This window comes from Prionailurus bengalensis, chromosome B1 (assembly GCF_016509475.1).
Source record: "Prionailurus bengalensis isolate Pbe53 chromosome B1, Fcat_Pben_1.1_paternal_pri, whole genome shotgun sequence".
NCBI lineage: Eukaryota > Metazoa > Chordata > Mammalia > Carnivora > Felidae > Prionailurus > Prionailurus bengalensis.
In genome coordinates, this window is record NC_057344.1 from 113,805,404 (window position 1) to 113,820,304 (window position 14,901).

Consider the following 14,901-nt stretch of genomic DNA (forward strand, 5'->3'; position numbering starts at 1 on the left):
GCCTTAGTATGAATTAAGGCAATGGCACAAAACTCAACTAACAGTCATGTCTTCACTGCACACATTCATACACACACACACAGACACACACACACACACACACACACAGTTTCACTTAAAAAGACCCATGATGAAACAGTAAGAATTATTAATTTTTTAAAATTTCAACCATGGAGTACTTGGCTCTTTAATATTCTGTACAATGAAATGGAAAGTATATATAAAACACTCTGTGTCCACACTGAAGCGATGATAGTCGTCTGGAGGAAAAGCACGTGTGTAGCTGCAAGTTGAAACTAGCCTCTTTTTCATTGGACATAATTTTTACTTGGGAGACTGACAAAGTATGTTAGTAACACTTGGAGATCTGGCAAGCCCCTTCCAAAAATGAAGTGAGTATGTTGTTTCAAGAAAAGCAATCGACAGTACTTATTGCCAATGATAAAACTTCAGCTTTCAAGTGAAAAGTAGAATTCTGGAAAAATTTTCCCACTATCCTGAGCTTGACAAAATCTCAAAACTCAAGAGCTTTTCTAATGGGCTTGAGGGGAATTAATTAGTGAACGTGACTGGATGTGTGTGTGACACTTGGAACAACTCGGCCAGCCAGTTTTTTCAAATGACCAACATGATGCCACAAAATCACACATTGGTAAAAGAGCCACTCAAAGTACAAAACAAAAAGAAAACAAAACAAAAAAACCCCACTGGATTTTAATATAACAGGTGACAAAAAGATTATTGATGTGGCTTCAGATTCCACATTGCGGCTAAGGTTTAAGAAACTACCACCTGTCCAGTTCTGATATACTATCAAAAGAATACAAAAAAGGCATCTGAAAGGCTATTAAATTTTCAATCCTCCCTTTTCCAAATCCACGTCTATGTGAGGTCAGGTTTTCTTCATAGGCTTTGACCAAAACAACACAACAACAAATTTAACATAGAAGCAGATATGAGAATCCAGCTGCCCTATATGAAGCCAGATTTTAAAGATATGAATGTAAAACAATGCTATTATTCTCCCTACATTTTTTTGTTCCAGAAAATATAGTTACTTCATTTATTTCCCTAAAAATATGTCATGTTCATACATAATAAAATATTATATAAAATTATATATTAAAATATAGATATGTTTTTTATTTTTATTTTTATTTTTTTTAACGTTTTATTTATTTTTGAGACAGGGAGAGACAGAGCATGAAGGGGGTAGGGTCAGAAAGAGGGAGACACAGAATCTGAAACAGGCTCCAGGCTCTGAGCTGTCAGCACAGAGCCCGACGCGGGGCTCGAACTCACAGACCGCGAGATCACGACCTGAGCTGAAGTCGGCTGCTTAACCGACTGAGCCACCCAGGTGCCCCTAGTTTTATTTTTAATTCTAATAGCATAACTATTGGTAAATTTAACCCACATTAACAAAAGCTCTTTGGAGTTTTCAGTCATGTTTAAGAGTGTAAAGGGTCATAAAGCCAAAAATATTGAGAACTGTTGTGCTACAGCAACAATTAATAGAAAATTCTGAAAATCCAAAATAACCAATTCTGGTCCATGGATAATTAATCCATTTGTTTGCTGTTAATCTACCACGTAACTTAAACCTTGCCTACCGGATAAATGAATTAAAGAATTTGTAAATAAAATTTAAATTCTCTTTAGTATGAAAACTTCAAGAGATGAATCCAAATTCTCCTTCATTATTTGCATACACATTCAAGGAAAGCAAATCAGCACACTACTGGTTACACATCACATTTGATTTACTCTTCTGTCCTCTTCCTCAAAAACATGATTAGTTATTTAAACGTGGATCACAAGCATTCTCAGGCTAGATTCCTTACACTTATTTAATATCCTAAAGTTATTTACTATAAAGGACTTTGCTTTTTCATATTAAGCCCAGCCATGTGGAAGGAGGATTGTATAGGACTACCTTCAAAAACTGAGGCCAAAATGTCTCTAAACATTATCTGAGGTGGTAAAATGCTCACATTGATTTCCAAGTGTGGGCCACTCCATCGTAAATGGGGGACCAGAGGGCTGGAAACTTAACATTTTGAATATTATATTTTTTTGTTAATTTTACAACTGGAGGAGGTCAATTGAATTTAGTCTTTAATAAGGAGCCTAAAAATAAAAAATAAAAATTAGGAGCCTAAACTCATAGAAAAGAAAAACAAAACAAAACAAACTTGGCCTCCCTAAAAGCAGGGAAGCTTTTAATAATATAAAATACTAAAAATCAGCAAAAGCATACGATTGATGTAGAATTATATTCCTGAGCCAAAGTAAAATAATTTAGCCACATATTTATCATCTTACCTGCCGGTGGTATCTGATGGCCATTGAGGGCCAGACACATTTTCCCATCTGGGGCTTTCACAAAACCTTCACGACACAAACACTGAGCAGATCCAAACCTCTCTTTGCAAATATGTTCACAGCCTCCATTTTGGTGTAAGCAGGGATCTGATCCTTACGGGGAAAAGAGGTACATTCACAGATGGGCTTGGAGATGAAAAGAGTGCCATTGATACAAATCACATTGTACAGCTTTTGGGGAGAGAAACTTAGTGTATCTAAATGGAGCCTATATCAAGAGCTATTTCAGAAGAGCTCCTAAAGGAGCCATTTCTAAGATAAGCTCAGAATGTTATTACCTTATGAGTATTTATTGAGTATAGCCAGTGCTTTTGTTCAAGAAGCTCTTTAGGCAGATGTGATCCTTATTTCCTGACTCATAATCTAGTCAAACTGACAAAGGGCAATTCAGAAGGAAGTTACATAGGACACTGGATAATGCTCACTCACTGGCACTCTCACGGGGTGGGGAAAGGCCCCAGTATACATAGAAGCTTCCATTGCAGGTGTCTAAATTGCACCCCCAAACCCTGACCTCCCTTTCAGTGCCTTTAACCCAAGCATCCTTGAAAAGGAACATTTAATAAAAGCTGGCCAGGAGAGGTAAAGATGAGACTGGAGAGATAAAGCCCAAATTCAGTACCAGATTGTCTTAGTTTAAACCCAATCCACATCTTACGGAATCTTTTTTTTTTTTTTTTTTTAATTTTTGAGAGAGAGAAAGAGCACAAACAGGGGAGGGGCAGAGAGAGAGGCAGACATGAAACCCGGAGCAGGATCCAGGCTCTGAGCTGACAGCAGTGAGCCTGATGCAGGGCTCGAACCCACAAACTGTGAGATCATGACCTGAGCTAAAGTCAGACACTCAACCAACTGAGCAACCCAGGTGCTTCCACATCTTACAAAATCTTAACATCTACCCGAATTAGTGAGAATCCCCCTCCTCTTCTCCCATCAAACAATTAAAATAGTTGCAGATTCCAGCCAAAGAAAGACTGTGTAACATGTCCAGTGTACCTGGTTTTGCCAATGGATGAACTACAACCAGTGATGAAGGCTTCAGCATGCTGCCTCGGAGACGTACCCTATTTTTGCCAGTCCTCTTGTTCACCCTTATTACCGATGGCATAGTCCAATCAGAGAACCACACGTGATCCTCAAACACAGCTATAGCAAAAGGGTGACCTGGAAGCAGTTTAAATCCATTACATACATCTTGTCTCTGCCATGTTTATTTTTAAAAGGACAAGGCTTACAACATACACAACTCCTACACCAAATCATTCCTTTAATATAGCTGCTAAGCAAGATACACGCCACTACTACACCTGCATCAAGAAGAACCCACATGATGAGCAAACATCATCTTACAATGCGAGCCCAGCGCTAGGAAGTCCTAGCATTGTTGCGTACCATATGGGGAGTGGGAGAATGTGGGTTGATTGACAGAATATCAAGAAAAAGACCAGGATGGGAATGTTTCCATGTTTGGTGATTCTGACACTACAGACTAAGCTTCAGAAAGTGATTTTTAACCTCTCTTTGCATTAGGTTCCTTGTCTTTTGAATGGCAGCAATAAGTACTAAAGCCATAGGTTGTTGCAACGATCTTTAACAATTTGAGGTAATTGAATAGCTGTCTCCTTAAATTCCCATTTCCAACAACACATTTTGCTGCATTGGACCCTTACCTCCTTTCCTATATCTCTTGTTATGCCATATTAGTCCAATGACCTGTGCTCTTAGTCTCTTTCTTCCTGCCTTCTCTTGAAATTTGTCTGTCAATTATCCCTTTCTTTACATCTTTACTCTCTTCACTCTACTAGCTTCCTTCCCTTAGCCGATTAATATCCTCATCTCCTTGGCCCCTCTAGCATCTTTGTGTCTTTTTCTTTCCCTTCTTAGCCAAAGTTTTTAAAAGTCATTTATTATCTACTACCTCCATTTTCATGGCTCCTATCAACCCCTAAGTGGGTTCCCTGACCCCACCTCAATTAAACCACCTCGCCATGCTCCTGGAACTGATAAGATATTCAAGTATTTATAGTAAGCAAAGAAACGTTGTAATACACTATCTCAAGTGGTTAGAGGCTAAGCTAGGGAGCCCCAAATTGGGAAGCTTTAATCATGTCCAGTCACATTTTCTGGGACAATTTTTGTTTGTTTGCTTGTTTGTTTTTGTTTTTGTTTTTGTTTTGTTTTGTTTTGTTTTGTTTTTGCAAATAAGCAATGGATGTAATGGATTAGAATAAATGTCTCCCTCTTCTGGCAGCAGACTCAAATGACTTGTCCTGGTGACCACGAGTCTCCATCCATCATTATTGACCAGGGCCTTTAAGATGTATTTTAGTTTCTAGTTCTTCGTCCCCAATTAAAGCTATAAGTCCATCAAGGAAATTCTTTTATATAGCTATAAGGTTTCTTTGTTATGGTAAAAAACATCTAACATAAAATATATCATCTTAACCTAAGTGCACATTTCAGTAGTGTTACGTACATTCACTTTGCTGTGCAGCCGATTTCCAGAACTTTTTTATCTTGCAAAACTGAAACTCTATATCCATTAAACAACAACTTCCCATTTCCCACTCTCCTTAGTCCCTGGCAAAACACCATTCTACTTTCTCCTTCTATGAATGTGACTATTCTAGAGATCTCAAATAGATACAATCATACAGTATTTGTCTTTTGTGACTGGCTTATTTCATTCACCATAATGTCCCCAGGGTTCATACATGTAGCATGTGTCAGAATTAGCTATGTTTTCTTAATCTTTTTGAAAAAATTTATTTTTCTTAATTTTAATATTGAAGTACAGTTGATGAGAATTAGCTATGGTTTTTTTTAACAAATACCTCACACTAGACATAGTCCTCTTTGTTTTTTAAAAAAGTTTAGGGGCGCCTGGGTGGCGCAGTCGGTTAAGCGTCCGACTTCAGCCAGGTCACGATCTCGCGGTCCGTGAGTTTGAGCCCCGCGTCGGGCCCTGGGCTGATGGCTCAGAGCCTGGAGCCTGTTTCCGATTCTGTGTCTGCCTCTCTCTCTGCCCCTCCCCCATTCATGCTCTGTCTCTCTCTGTCTCAAAAATAAATAAACGTTAAAAAAAATAATAAAATAAAAAAGTTTATTTATTTATTTTGAGAGAGAGTATGTGCAGGGGAGGGGTAGAGAAAGAGGGAGAATCTCAAGAAGGCTCCACTGTCAGCACAGAGCCCAACATGGGGCTTGAACTTATGAAACTGTGAGATCACCACCAGAGCTGAATTCAAGAGTTGGGCTCAACTGACTGAGCCACCCAGTCTCCCCTTCCTTATTTTTTTAATAGAAGAGCCACAGTTGAATGTTAAATTCAGAATAAATTCCTTCAATCTTTACATTAAATATACTGAGCTAGCAGCTGAGAAGTTACCACTTATATACCAGTAGATGGCACTGTAATGATGGAAATGGTCATTTAGATATTTTCATATCAAATATTTGATAATAGCTTTTAATAAGAAGTTGTATAGTCATTAGATTACAGCAGCAATAGAAATCATTCACAAAATATCTGTTACGCGTTTGGTTTAGCATATGGTATCTTTACATTCTGGATAGGAATTTTCAAATTCCTTTATACTGTCATATAGCAAAGCTATAATTTCCCATTTATTTGGGTGATGTATTTTTTAAATAATATACGCCCCCCCAACTAGACTCTATGACTTCACAGGAACCATATTCATTTTACTCTCTACCGTATGTCCACTTCCATCAAATGATTCAATAAATATCTGTTAACTGCATGGATAAATAGTTTATGGTCATACATAAGTTTTTAACTTATTGTAAAGTGTACCTTTAATTTTTAAAGAATCTTGTAAGTATATAAAATGTTCAACTATACTTATCATGATCTGTTTACTGTATAATACAAATCTAGAAATTCATTTCCTCTAAATCAAAAAGAATGGACAAAACAATACCTTATACAGATTATTAGTTAGATTCTTCATAAAAGAGACCATATTTTTGCATCTTCTCAACCGACCAGTTTCCAAATCTCCAAAGCATATTCAGTATCTCCCTGGTTCTCATTTTAATATTCAGTCTGTTACCAAATCCTCTCAGGTTTTCATTCACAATGATTTTTTAAATACTCTAGTCCTCCACTCCACTTTGACATGGCAATGTTCTATCCGAGGCTTTCATCAGCTCTTGACTGGACAACTGTTGTAGCCTCCTGACTAATTTCCTTCCCTCGGATTTCAATCCAACCCTAATGCTGTTCCTTAAGTAGTTATGCTGAGGTACCAGTCTTATCATATACACTTGCTGCTTAAGAACATGCAATGGCTCCTGGTACATTCAGTATTTCTCTTTCAACATTTAGCATAGACTACAGCATTTTAAATATATTTATGAATATATACAACACTCCGTGCAAAATCTGGAAACTATTATCCTTTGCATATAAATGTTTATTCATTAATGTCTAAAGGTGATACTATGACAGTTGTACAAATGACATTGTCTAAAACATAAGAAATGACAACAAACCAAGTTCTTATTCTTAAGAGATCTTAAAATTTTTAATATTTTCCTTCTGATTTGGGGAAATCTTGGCAAAGGGAAATGATTATACATCACTACGTTTTACCCAGTATTCCAATATGAAGGTAATCTTTGTAGCTCAGGAATCTCCCAAGAAGTCTGTCAGTCTGTCTCCATGCCTTTTTTATCATATGGCTGAAGGAGGAGGGCACCTAGGGGTGAGTGTGTGTCTAAACATATTTTGTGGGGTTTGTTTGTTTTTATTTGAGAGAGAGAGAGAGAGTAAGAGAGAGAGAGAGAGAAAGCAGGGGAGAGAAGAAGAAGGAGAAAGAGAATCTTAAGCAGGCTCCACTTAGATTGGAGCCCAACGCAGGGCTCCATCTCACGACCCTGGGATCACGGCCTGAGCCAAAATCAAGAGTCAGACACTCAACGGACTGAGCCACCCAGGCACCCCAAACCCATTTTGTATTTCACACTCATTAACACTCATCAACACTCGTTAACACTCAGGCCAAGATTAAGAAATCACCCATCCCAAAACCTCACCTACATCGTTCTGGGCAAGTCTTTGGCGTTTTGAACCATCCAGATTGGCCATTTCGATCACAGACTGCTTGGCATCACACCAATACAATTTGTCAGTTAAGTAATCAATCGTTATTCCACTGGGCCAGACCAGATCAGAACTAGCTATAACCCGTCGGCCAATGCCTTGAAGGGAAGAACTTTCAATTCGTGGATTAATCCCCATATCAGTCCAGAATAATCGCCTTTAATCAAGAAAGCATACAACAAATAAAATTTGCATGAACAAAAATCTTTCATTCTTTCATCACTGAAAATGTCAATGTAAATCACTTTAAATAGAATAAGCTGAAGTGGTACACTAAGGAACATAGAGAGTATAGCAGTGAACATTAGACAAATAATTCTCAATAGCAAAAATTATCTTTCCATGTAGAGCATCTTGGACAGGAAATGCTGAATTAAGGTTTAGGTCATTGGATAAAGAAGAAATTATTAGTTTGAAAAATTTTACAATATTACTAATTGAAACTGTGTTCAAGAGCATATTCTTAAATTAGTGTTTCATGCTGCAAAAGGCAATAAATAAAACCTTGTTAGCCTGTCCCTCTGCCATGCATATATAAAACTATATATGTTAAATTACAACATAAAGGGAATAGCATATTTATCTGTTACCTAATTTTATACAATGTACTCAGTTAACTTGGTCAGTTTTAACTTCCATAAATCAGATGCTGAGGCACACTTTTTGTCATATGGTTCATTGCCTTTTATACTGGTTAGTTTGGAGATGGTTATAGTCCCACTTTTTTAATCATATGGCTGGCTCCAAATCAATTATCAATTATTGCCAGTATACTGTTTCCCATGGACCACTGTAAAACTTTCATTAGAAACAAAATAGGGTTAGTCTTTAATCCTTCTGTTTTAACAAGTAGGAAGGAATCCATTATTCTCCTTAATTCTCTAAACCTAAACCAACATCTGTCACCAATATGTTGCTAATTCACAATTAACAATATAGTCTTCTAATCTTTCAGAATTTCTATTTCCACATGTCTAAATCTAGGAATAACCTATCATTTGAACTCATGTTATAATTTTTCTAAATAGAATTCATAAGCTATGCAATCTAAATACTATCCTTCACTTGGGAAATCAATAATGTAGATTTTTAAAGAAAGTACTTAAATGGGCTTGTGTCTAATTGATTAATGAATTACAGCTCACTCCTTTTTTAAAAAAAAATTAAATTTGCTTAAAATGAAGGTTATCTTGGGGCGCCTGGGTGGCTCAGTCGGTTAAGCGTCCGACTTCGGCTCAGGTCATGATCTCGCGGTCCGTGGGTTCGAGTCCCGTGTCGGGCTCTGTGCTGACAGCTCAGAGCCTGGAGCCTGTTTCAGATTCTGTGTCTCCCTCTTTCTCTGACCCTCCCCTGTTCATGCTGTCTCTCTCTCTGTCTCAAAAATAAATAAACGTTAAAAAAAAAAATGGTTATCTGAATAATGAAGTTTGTATGTAAGAATAGAAAGTCAAAAGACATTAAGAGGATGAGGAAGTCATGCTAACTATATCATTTCTGAAAATTTGAACAAATTTCATGGATTTTCTTGATTTCTGATTCCACTGAACACCTGAGGTCTTAAGACAAATTTTGGACACTAGTATATCAAACATGAACCGTCTTATGACTTCTATGGGAAAGTGTCTTGTTTTTACAAATGCTTACTTGGCCATTGGATGGACAGCAATTCCTCGTGGCTGAGAGACCTCCTCCTTGATGATTATTTCACGATGCTTTCCATTTAAATCACTCCCTTCAATGAGAGATTTCCTAAAATATATGTGATAAAAAGGAACTTGTTAAATCAACTTTACTTTTTTTTTTTTTAAGTTTATGTGTTTACTTTGGGAGAAAGTGAGCGTGAGTGGGGAAGGGGCAGAGAGAGAAGGAGAGAGAGAATCAGAAGCAGGCTCCACATTGTCAGTGCAGAGCCCGACACGGGGGCTCAAATCCACAAACCACATGATCACAACCTGAGCCAAAATCAAGAGTCGGACGCTTAACCAACTGAGCCACTCAAGCACCCCTACATCAACTTTACTTTTTAAATGAAAATACTCCTTTTCTCTGTTACTTACTGAAATGCAAAAACAGGCATTCTAAACTACCTCCATCACATGTGCATGCACTCACATACACACACACACACACACACACAGGTCAGGACATACACCCATGAATTCTACTTTTCTTACACAGTCTTTTAAATAGCATCCCATTATTTATCCCACGCAATTAAAATACACGGTGAAAGGATAAGGTAAGAGGGACTGTGTCAGGAGGCTGGCAGGGACAAAGCCAGGGGTGTAAATACCACCAACCCCTTTTCTTCACAGCCTCCCAGGTCCTGCTGAACCCAATGAAAGCCAGAGGACAGGTCAGAGATCACAGGAAAGAGAGTAGGCCTCAAAGGGCCACAGAGACAGCCAGCACAAGGACAGCATGGAGAGAGTAATGTTGACTTAATTTTCTTCCATATGATTCTAAGACAAATGGGAGTACTGAAATATTATTTGGTATTCTTTACATTAAAAAAAATAATAACCCTTTGGAATCTGGCAGGGGAGAAAAATCCTTGTCTCCTCATTTTTCCATTTATTTTTTAAACAAACCTTTATTGTCAAATAAATACTGAGCACTTACTGTGTGTCAGGGATTGGCCTAAGCATTGGAGACAATAGTAAACAAAACCTTGTCTTTGTTCTCATAGAGCTTAGAGTTCAGCAGGAGAGGGAGAGAGAATTATAGTACAGAGAATGTAAAGAATGCAGTCGCCAGACTCAGGGCAGACACCTTATTGCAGCACACTTTCACCCTGGGTACTAACCTGGGCTTCCCAGCAGCATCCAGGAGCAGGCAGGACCACAGGCAGAGGGGACAAGAAGAACCACCCTTCCCCACCACATGCTGTCTGCTCAGCCTTTTCCCTACTGCAAACTAGAAAAGTATAATTATCTTTAATTCATTCAACAAACATCTGGAAAGGCCTAGCTCTTGTTCTTGTGGACAATGTCTGCATGAAACAGGCCTACCCAGAAACACAGGGAAGAACTATTTTCTCTTCCTTGTTCTGCTAAACACGAAGGAGGTCTCTGTGTGGTTTATTCGAGCGCACTTTCTAGCCACTCGGTTGGGAAGGGGCTTCATATATTCCCCCTTGCAGCCTATGTGAAGGAGAGAGGCAAAGCTAAAACTGGCTCAGGGCATGTGCTGGTCAAGTACACTTTGCAAACTACCAACTCAAGACCCTGATAATCTGATGTGTACTCCAGGGCCACTTTTAAAAGATAATTCTATTCCCAGATGAAGTGATTGTCAGAAAGGTACTGCTGGGTGGAAGGTATTTTTGAACTCAATATGTCAAATTCACTCAATCACAACTGTCACTGAGCCTGTCCCTTGGTGGGAGGGAAGGAATTCTGAGGCCACTTCCTTGTGACCAGGGGAGATAAAACTGTCAGTTCTGATCTCACTGGTACATCATCTCTAAATTCTAACTGTTTTGAGCAGGAGTGAAATGATGAGAATCAAGACGGACATAAGCTCCTGACCCTGGATCTGTCTTAGGCAGGTCTCCTGCAATTTACTTTCAAAGCTCCCCAAGGGGTTCGCCCAATAATGTACTTCTATTTGATTCAGCCAGAAAGCAAATCTCTAACTCTGGTGTTGGTAATGAGAAAGTAAAGACAAGCACGGACATTTGGGTGCAAAGGAGTTCGAGGATGACCCTTTATCTAGTGGAGCATCTCTCTCTTTTTATCCATTATCTAATGGGTCTCAATGCCACTGGGATCCTCCAAAACCCACCCTATTTCCTGACAGGATTGTCCATCCAGAACCATAGAAGAGCGATTTATACTTCATGGTAGTTTTTTGTTGTTGTTGTTTTTTACCTCAGAAGAAAGAGCAAACATGTTATTTTTACCTTCCTGATGCATTTTTTACTGGGCATTTGACTTCAAGAATCAGGATTCCTTAATGCTAAATAATAGCATTACCAGTGGAATGATCAATTAGCTTCCTGCCTATGTTTAGATGATAATTTGAATCTGTCTTTTCCTAAGCCAATATAAACTGTAAGCATCCACTCTGGTTCTTTTAGTTGGTTAAAAGTTCCCATATAATCTAATATCATGAACTTGGAATCTCAGTTATTTGAATCCAATTTCTAGCTAATATCAAGGTTTTCAAACTATAAACCTCTCATTTCCAGACAAATTAAAGGTTTTCTTGTAACAGCTGCCATTAGAGGGAAGAGGACTTAGAAGGGCTTGTTATTACAGAACTCAATGAACTAGGAAATTTGAGGTCTGGATTCTCCAGGACACGGAGGTGTGTGACGATCTCCTGAAGGCATTGCCTTGTTGTAGGTACCATGGGGCTATTAATCAAACACTGTTAAAATTAAAGGTGCCATGCACATGTGGGAAATATGAGGAGACCTGGCATGCTCAGAGAGGCCAAGAGCGCCTGACATCTGCTGTCCTGATCAACGCTTACCCTTCTGAGAACAGCCGTGTACAAGCTCTGTTATTATGCACAGCTGACATTTTAAAACGTCCTTTCAAGTAGGTTCAACACAGAGGAGGCTGTTATTATGATTTTTATCATTACCACAACTGAAATGCCAGATCTACTTCTTGCTGGCCGCTTGCCATCGGGAAAGTTATTTTACCTCTTTAATTCTCAATGTTTTAATCTTTAAATTGGGGACAAGAAAACTTACTTTTTCAATAGTGTCATCGATATAAAACTCCTAGCACAGTCTGATGCATTTTAGTGATTCAATAAATAAATATCCAAAAAATAAAGAAAGAAACGTTTAAGTGAATGAATGAATGAATGAATGAATGAATGAAAATATACTTGCCCTGGATATAAAAGTACCATATTATTGATAACTGTACACCACACCATACGTCTGGCTAATTTTTAGAACACCATTTGTTTCCCATGGATTATCTAGACCAAAGAAGATTTTCTGGAGCATAGAAAACCTACCCCCAAGCATATAAGCCTGTTCCCTGGAACTTGGAAGGAGTTCTGTGTTGGGACCACTGATTTCATAGAGGTGATATCCTAATTAATTCTATCTTCTTTTGCTTTAACACAGTTGCGTAGGTACCAGATGTTCAGGTTGTCTACCATTACATTTCATTACTTTAAGTTACTCTGAGAAAACATCCTAGAGCACAGAGCATTTCCAAAACCGTCCTGTGACAGCTGCCTGTACTCTCTGGTTAGCTACCTATCTCAGAAGCAAGGACTGGGCTCTCATGAGCACACATAAGAGGAACAGCCCCTTCACCCATCCCTCTCCCCCATCCTTCACCCTCCTCCCCCCACCCCACACCATTCTGGGGGGCTCACACAGGCCACACACACACACCAAATGCAGCTGCCCTTCCTGCAGCCCCAAGAGCAGTGTGCCCAGAGGGCAGAAATATCACAATTTCTCTCTAGTTCTGTTCTTTCCCACATAAGGGAAAGTAGACCATCTCTCCAATCTCATGAGGACTCTCCTCACAACTCCCACGTAAAGCCCTGCTCCCTCCTTCATGCTTATTAACAAGGAGCCAGCGTGTGGATTCTAGTCTGTAAAATGAGGGGGTTTGACTAGTCGATCCCTGAAGCCCCTTCCATCACTCGCTCTGGATGTGTACACCCCTCATTTGGCATTTATTTTTGTATGGCCTTATTTATACATCTCTTGTACTGATAAGTAGACCAAGCATTTGTACTGGTTTTGCCTGTGTACATGTGCCTTAGCTCCCTGGCTAAATTGTAAGCTGACCACAAAGATGGAGAGCTCTTCATGCTCCTTTGCATTTCCCACAATTATCCATAGCAGGTGCTCAAAGGATGCTTGTTGATTGCATTCAGACAGGCTTTGCATTTCTCTGATTACCACAGCCTGAAGTGTGAAAACACATGCTACTTCCTTGGTCCACACAATTCTCCCTTGGATACAGATCCAATCTTGATGAAAGGAGGAACATCCTGCTTGGTGGTGTGGGGGAGTGGAGGGAATATGGACAGCATTAGGAGCATCTTTCCTCCAGTCCCAGCCAAGTGCCCAGCAACAATTTCTTGAGTACAAAGTGGAGGATGAGGTCCGCGGTATTACCTATGCCATCACTCCCATCCCACGTGGCTTAAAACTGAAGGTGGAAGCGTACCCTCTGTCTGTCCAGTAGAATTTACGGTCAATCCAGTCTATGGCAAGACCTTCTGGCACATCTACTGCTTCCTCAATAAGCCTTTCTCGCTGAGAACCATCCATATTAGCTCTCTCTATCCACTTCAGGGCTGTATGGGCAAAATATATCTACAAAAAAGAACACAGGCATTTCTCTCTGATTTGCTTTTAAAAAATTAATGTGGAATATATACAAATGGAGTTGGTAACCTTCAGATCATACAGTGTAATCATTAAGAGCTTGACTTTGGAGATAGACACACCAGCAACTGAATTCCACCTCTGCTGCTTCCCAGATGTCTTAGACTCTTGGTTTCCTCATTGGTTAAATGGGGATAATGATACCAAATGCATATCACTGATATATATATATTCAATTATATATATTCAATTATATATACACTCAATTATACATATATATTCAATTATATATATACTCAATAATATATACTCAATTATATATATACTCAATTATATATATATTCAATTATATATTCAATATATTCAATTATATATATTCAATTATATATACACTCAATTATACATATATATTCAATTATATATATACTCAATTATATATACTCAATTATATATATACTCAATTATATATATATTCAATTATATATTCAATATATTCAATTATATATATTCAATTATATATTCAATTATATATTCAATATATATTCAATATATTCAATTATATATTCAATATATGTATTCAATTATATATATATTCAATGCATTCACTGATATATATATATATCACAGATATATATATATATATCTCAGTGATATATATATCACAGATATATATATATCACAGGTATATATATATATCACAGATATATATATATATCACAGATATATATATGTATATATATATATATATATATATATATATATATATCAGTGAATGCATTTGGTATCATTATCCTCATTTAACCAATGAGGAAACCAAGAGTCTATATGTGATATATATATCACTGACATATATATATATATATAACTCCTTAGACCTGTGCTTGACACATATTTCTATTGCTACTTGGTAGTTTATTAATCTTTGATCATTGGTTAATAACAAAGCCATTATACTTGAACTCTAATGGCTTCTATAGCCTGAAAGTGAACAGTGATGAGCAGTTTAGTGGCAGCTACAAGCTGGGCTGTGTCTTCTGCTGCTCAGTCCACAGCACTGCATTTCACTACA

The 14,901-nt window shown here is 38.0% G+C and overlaps 1 protein-coding gene across 1 annotated transcript in view; it reads right to left on the bottom strand.

Moving 5' to 3' along the window:
* EGF (epidermal growth factor) overlaps positions 1-14,901 on the bottom strand; it is a 98,835-nt gene that overhangs the window by 30,391 nt on the left and 53,543 nt on the right. The window contains 5 exon segments of the mRNA XM_043570436.1: positions 2,326-2,478; positions 3,382-3,549; positions 7,447-7,670; positions 9,158-9,262; positions 13,672-13,820. Coding sequence (XP_043426371.1) covers positions 2,326-2,478; positions 3,382-3,549; positions 7,447-7,670; positions 9,158-9,262; positions 13,672-13,820 — 799 coding nt within the window.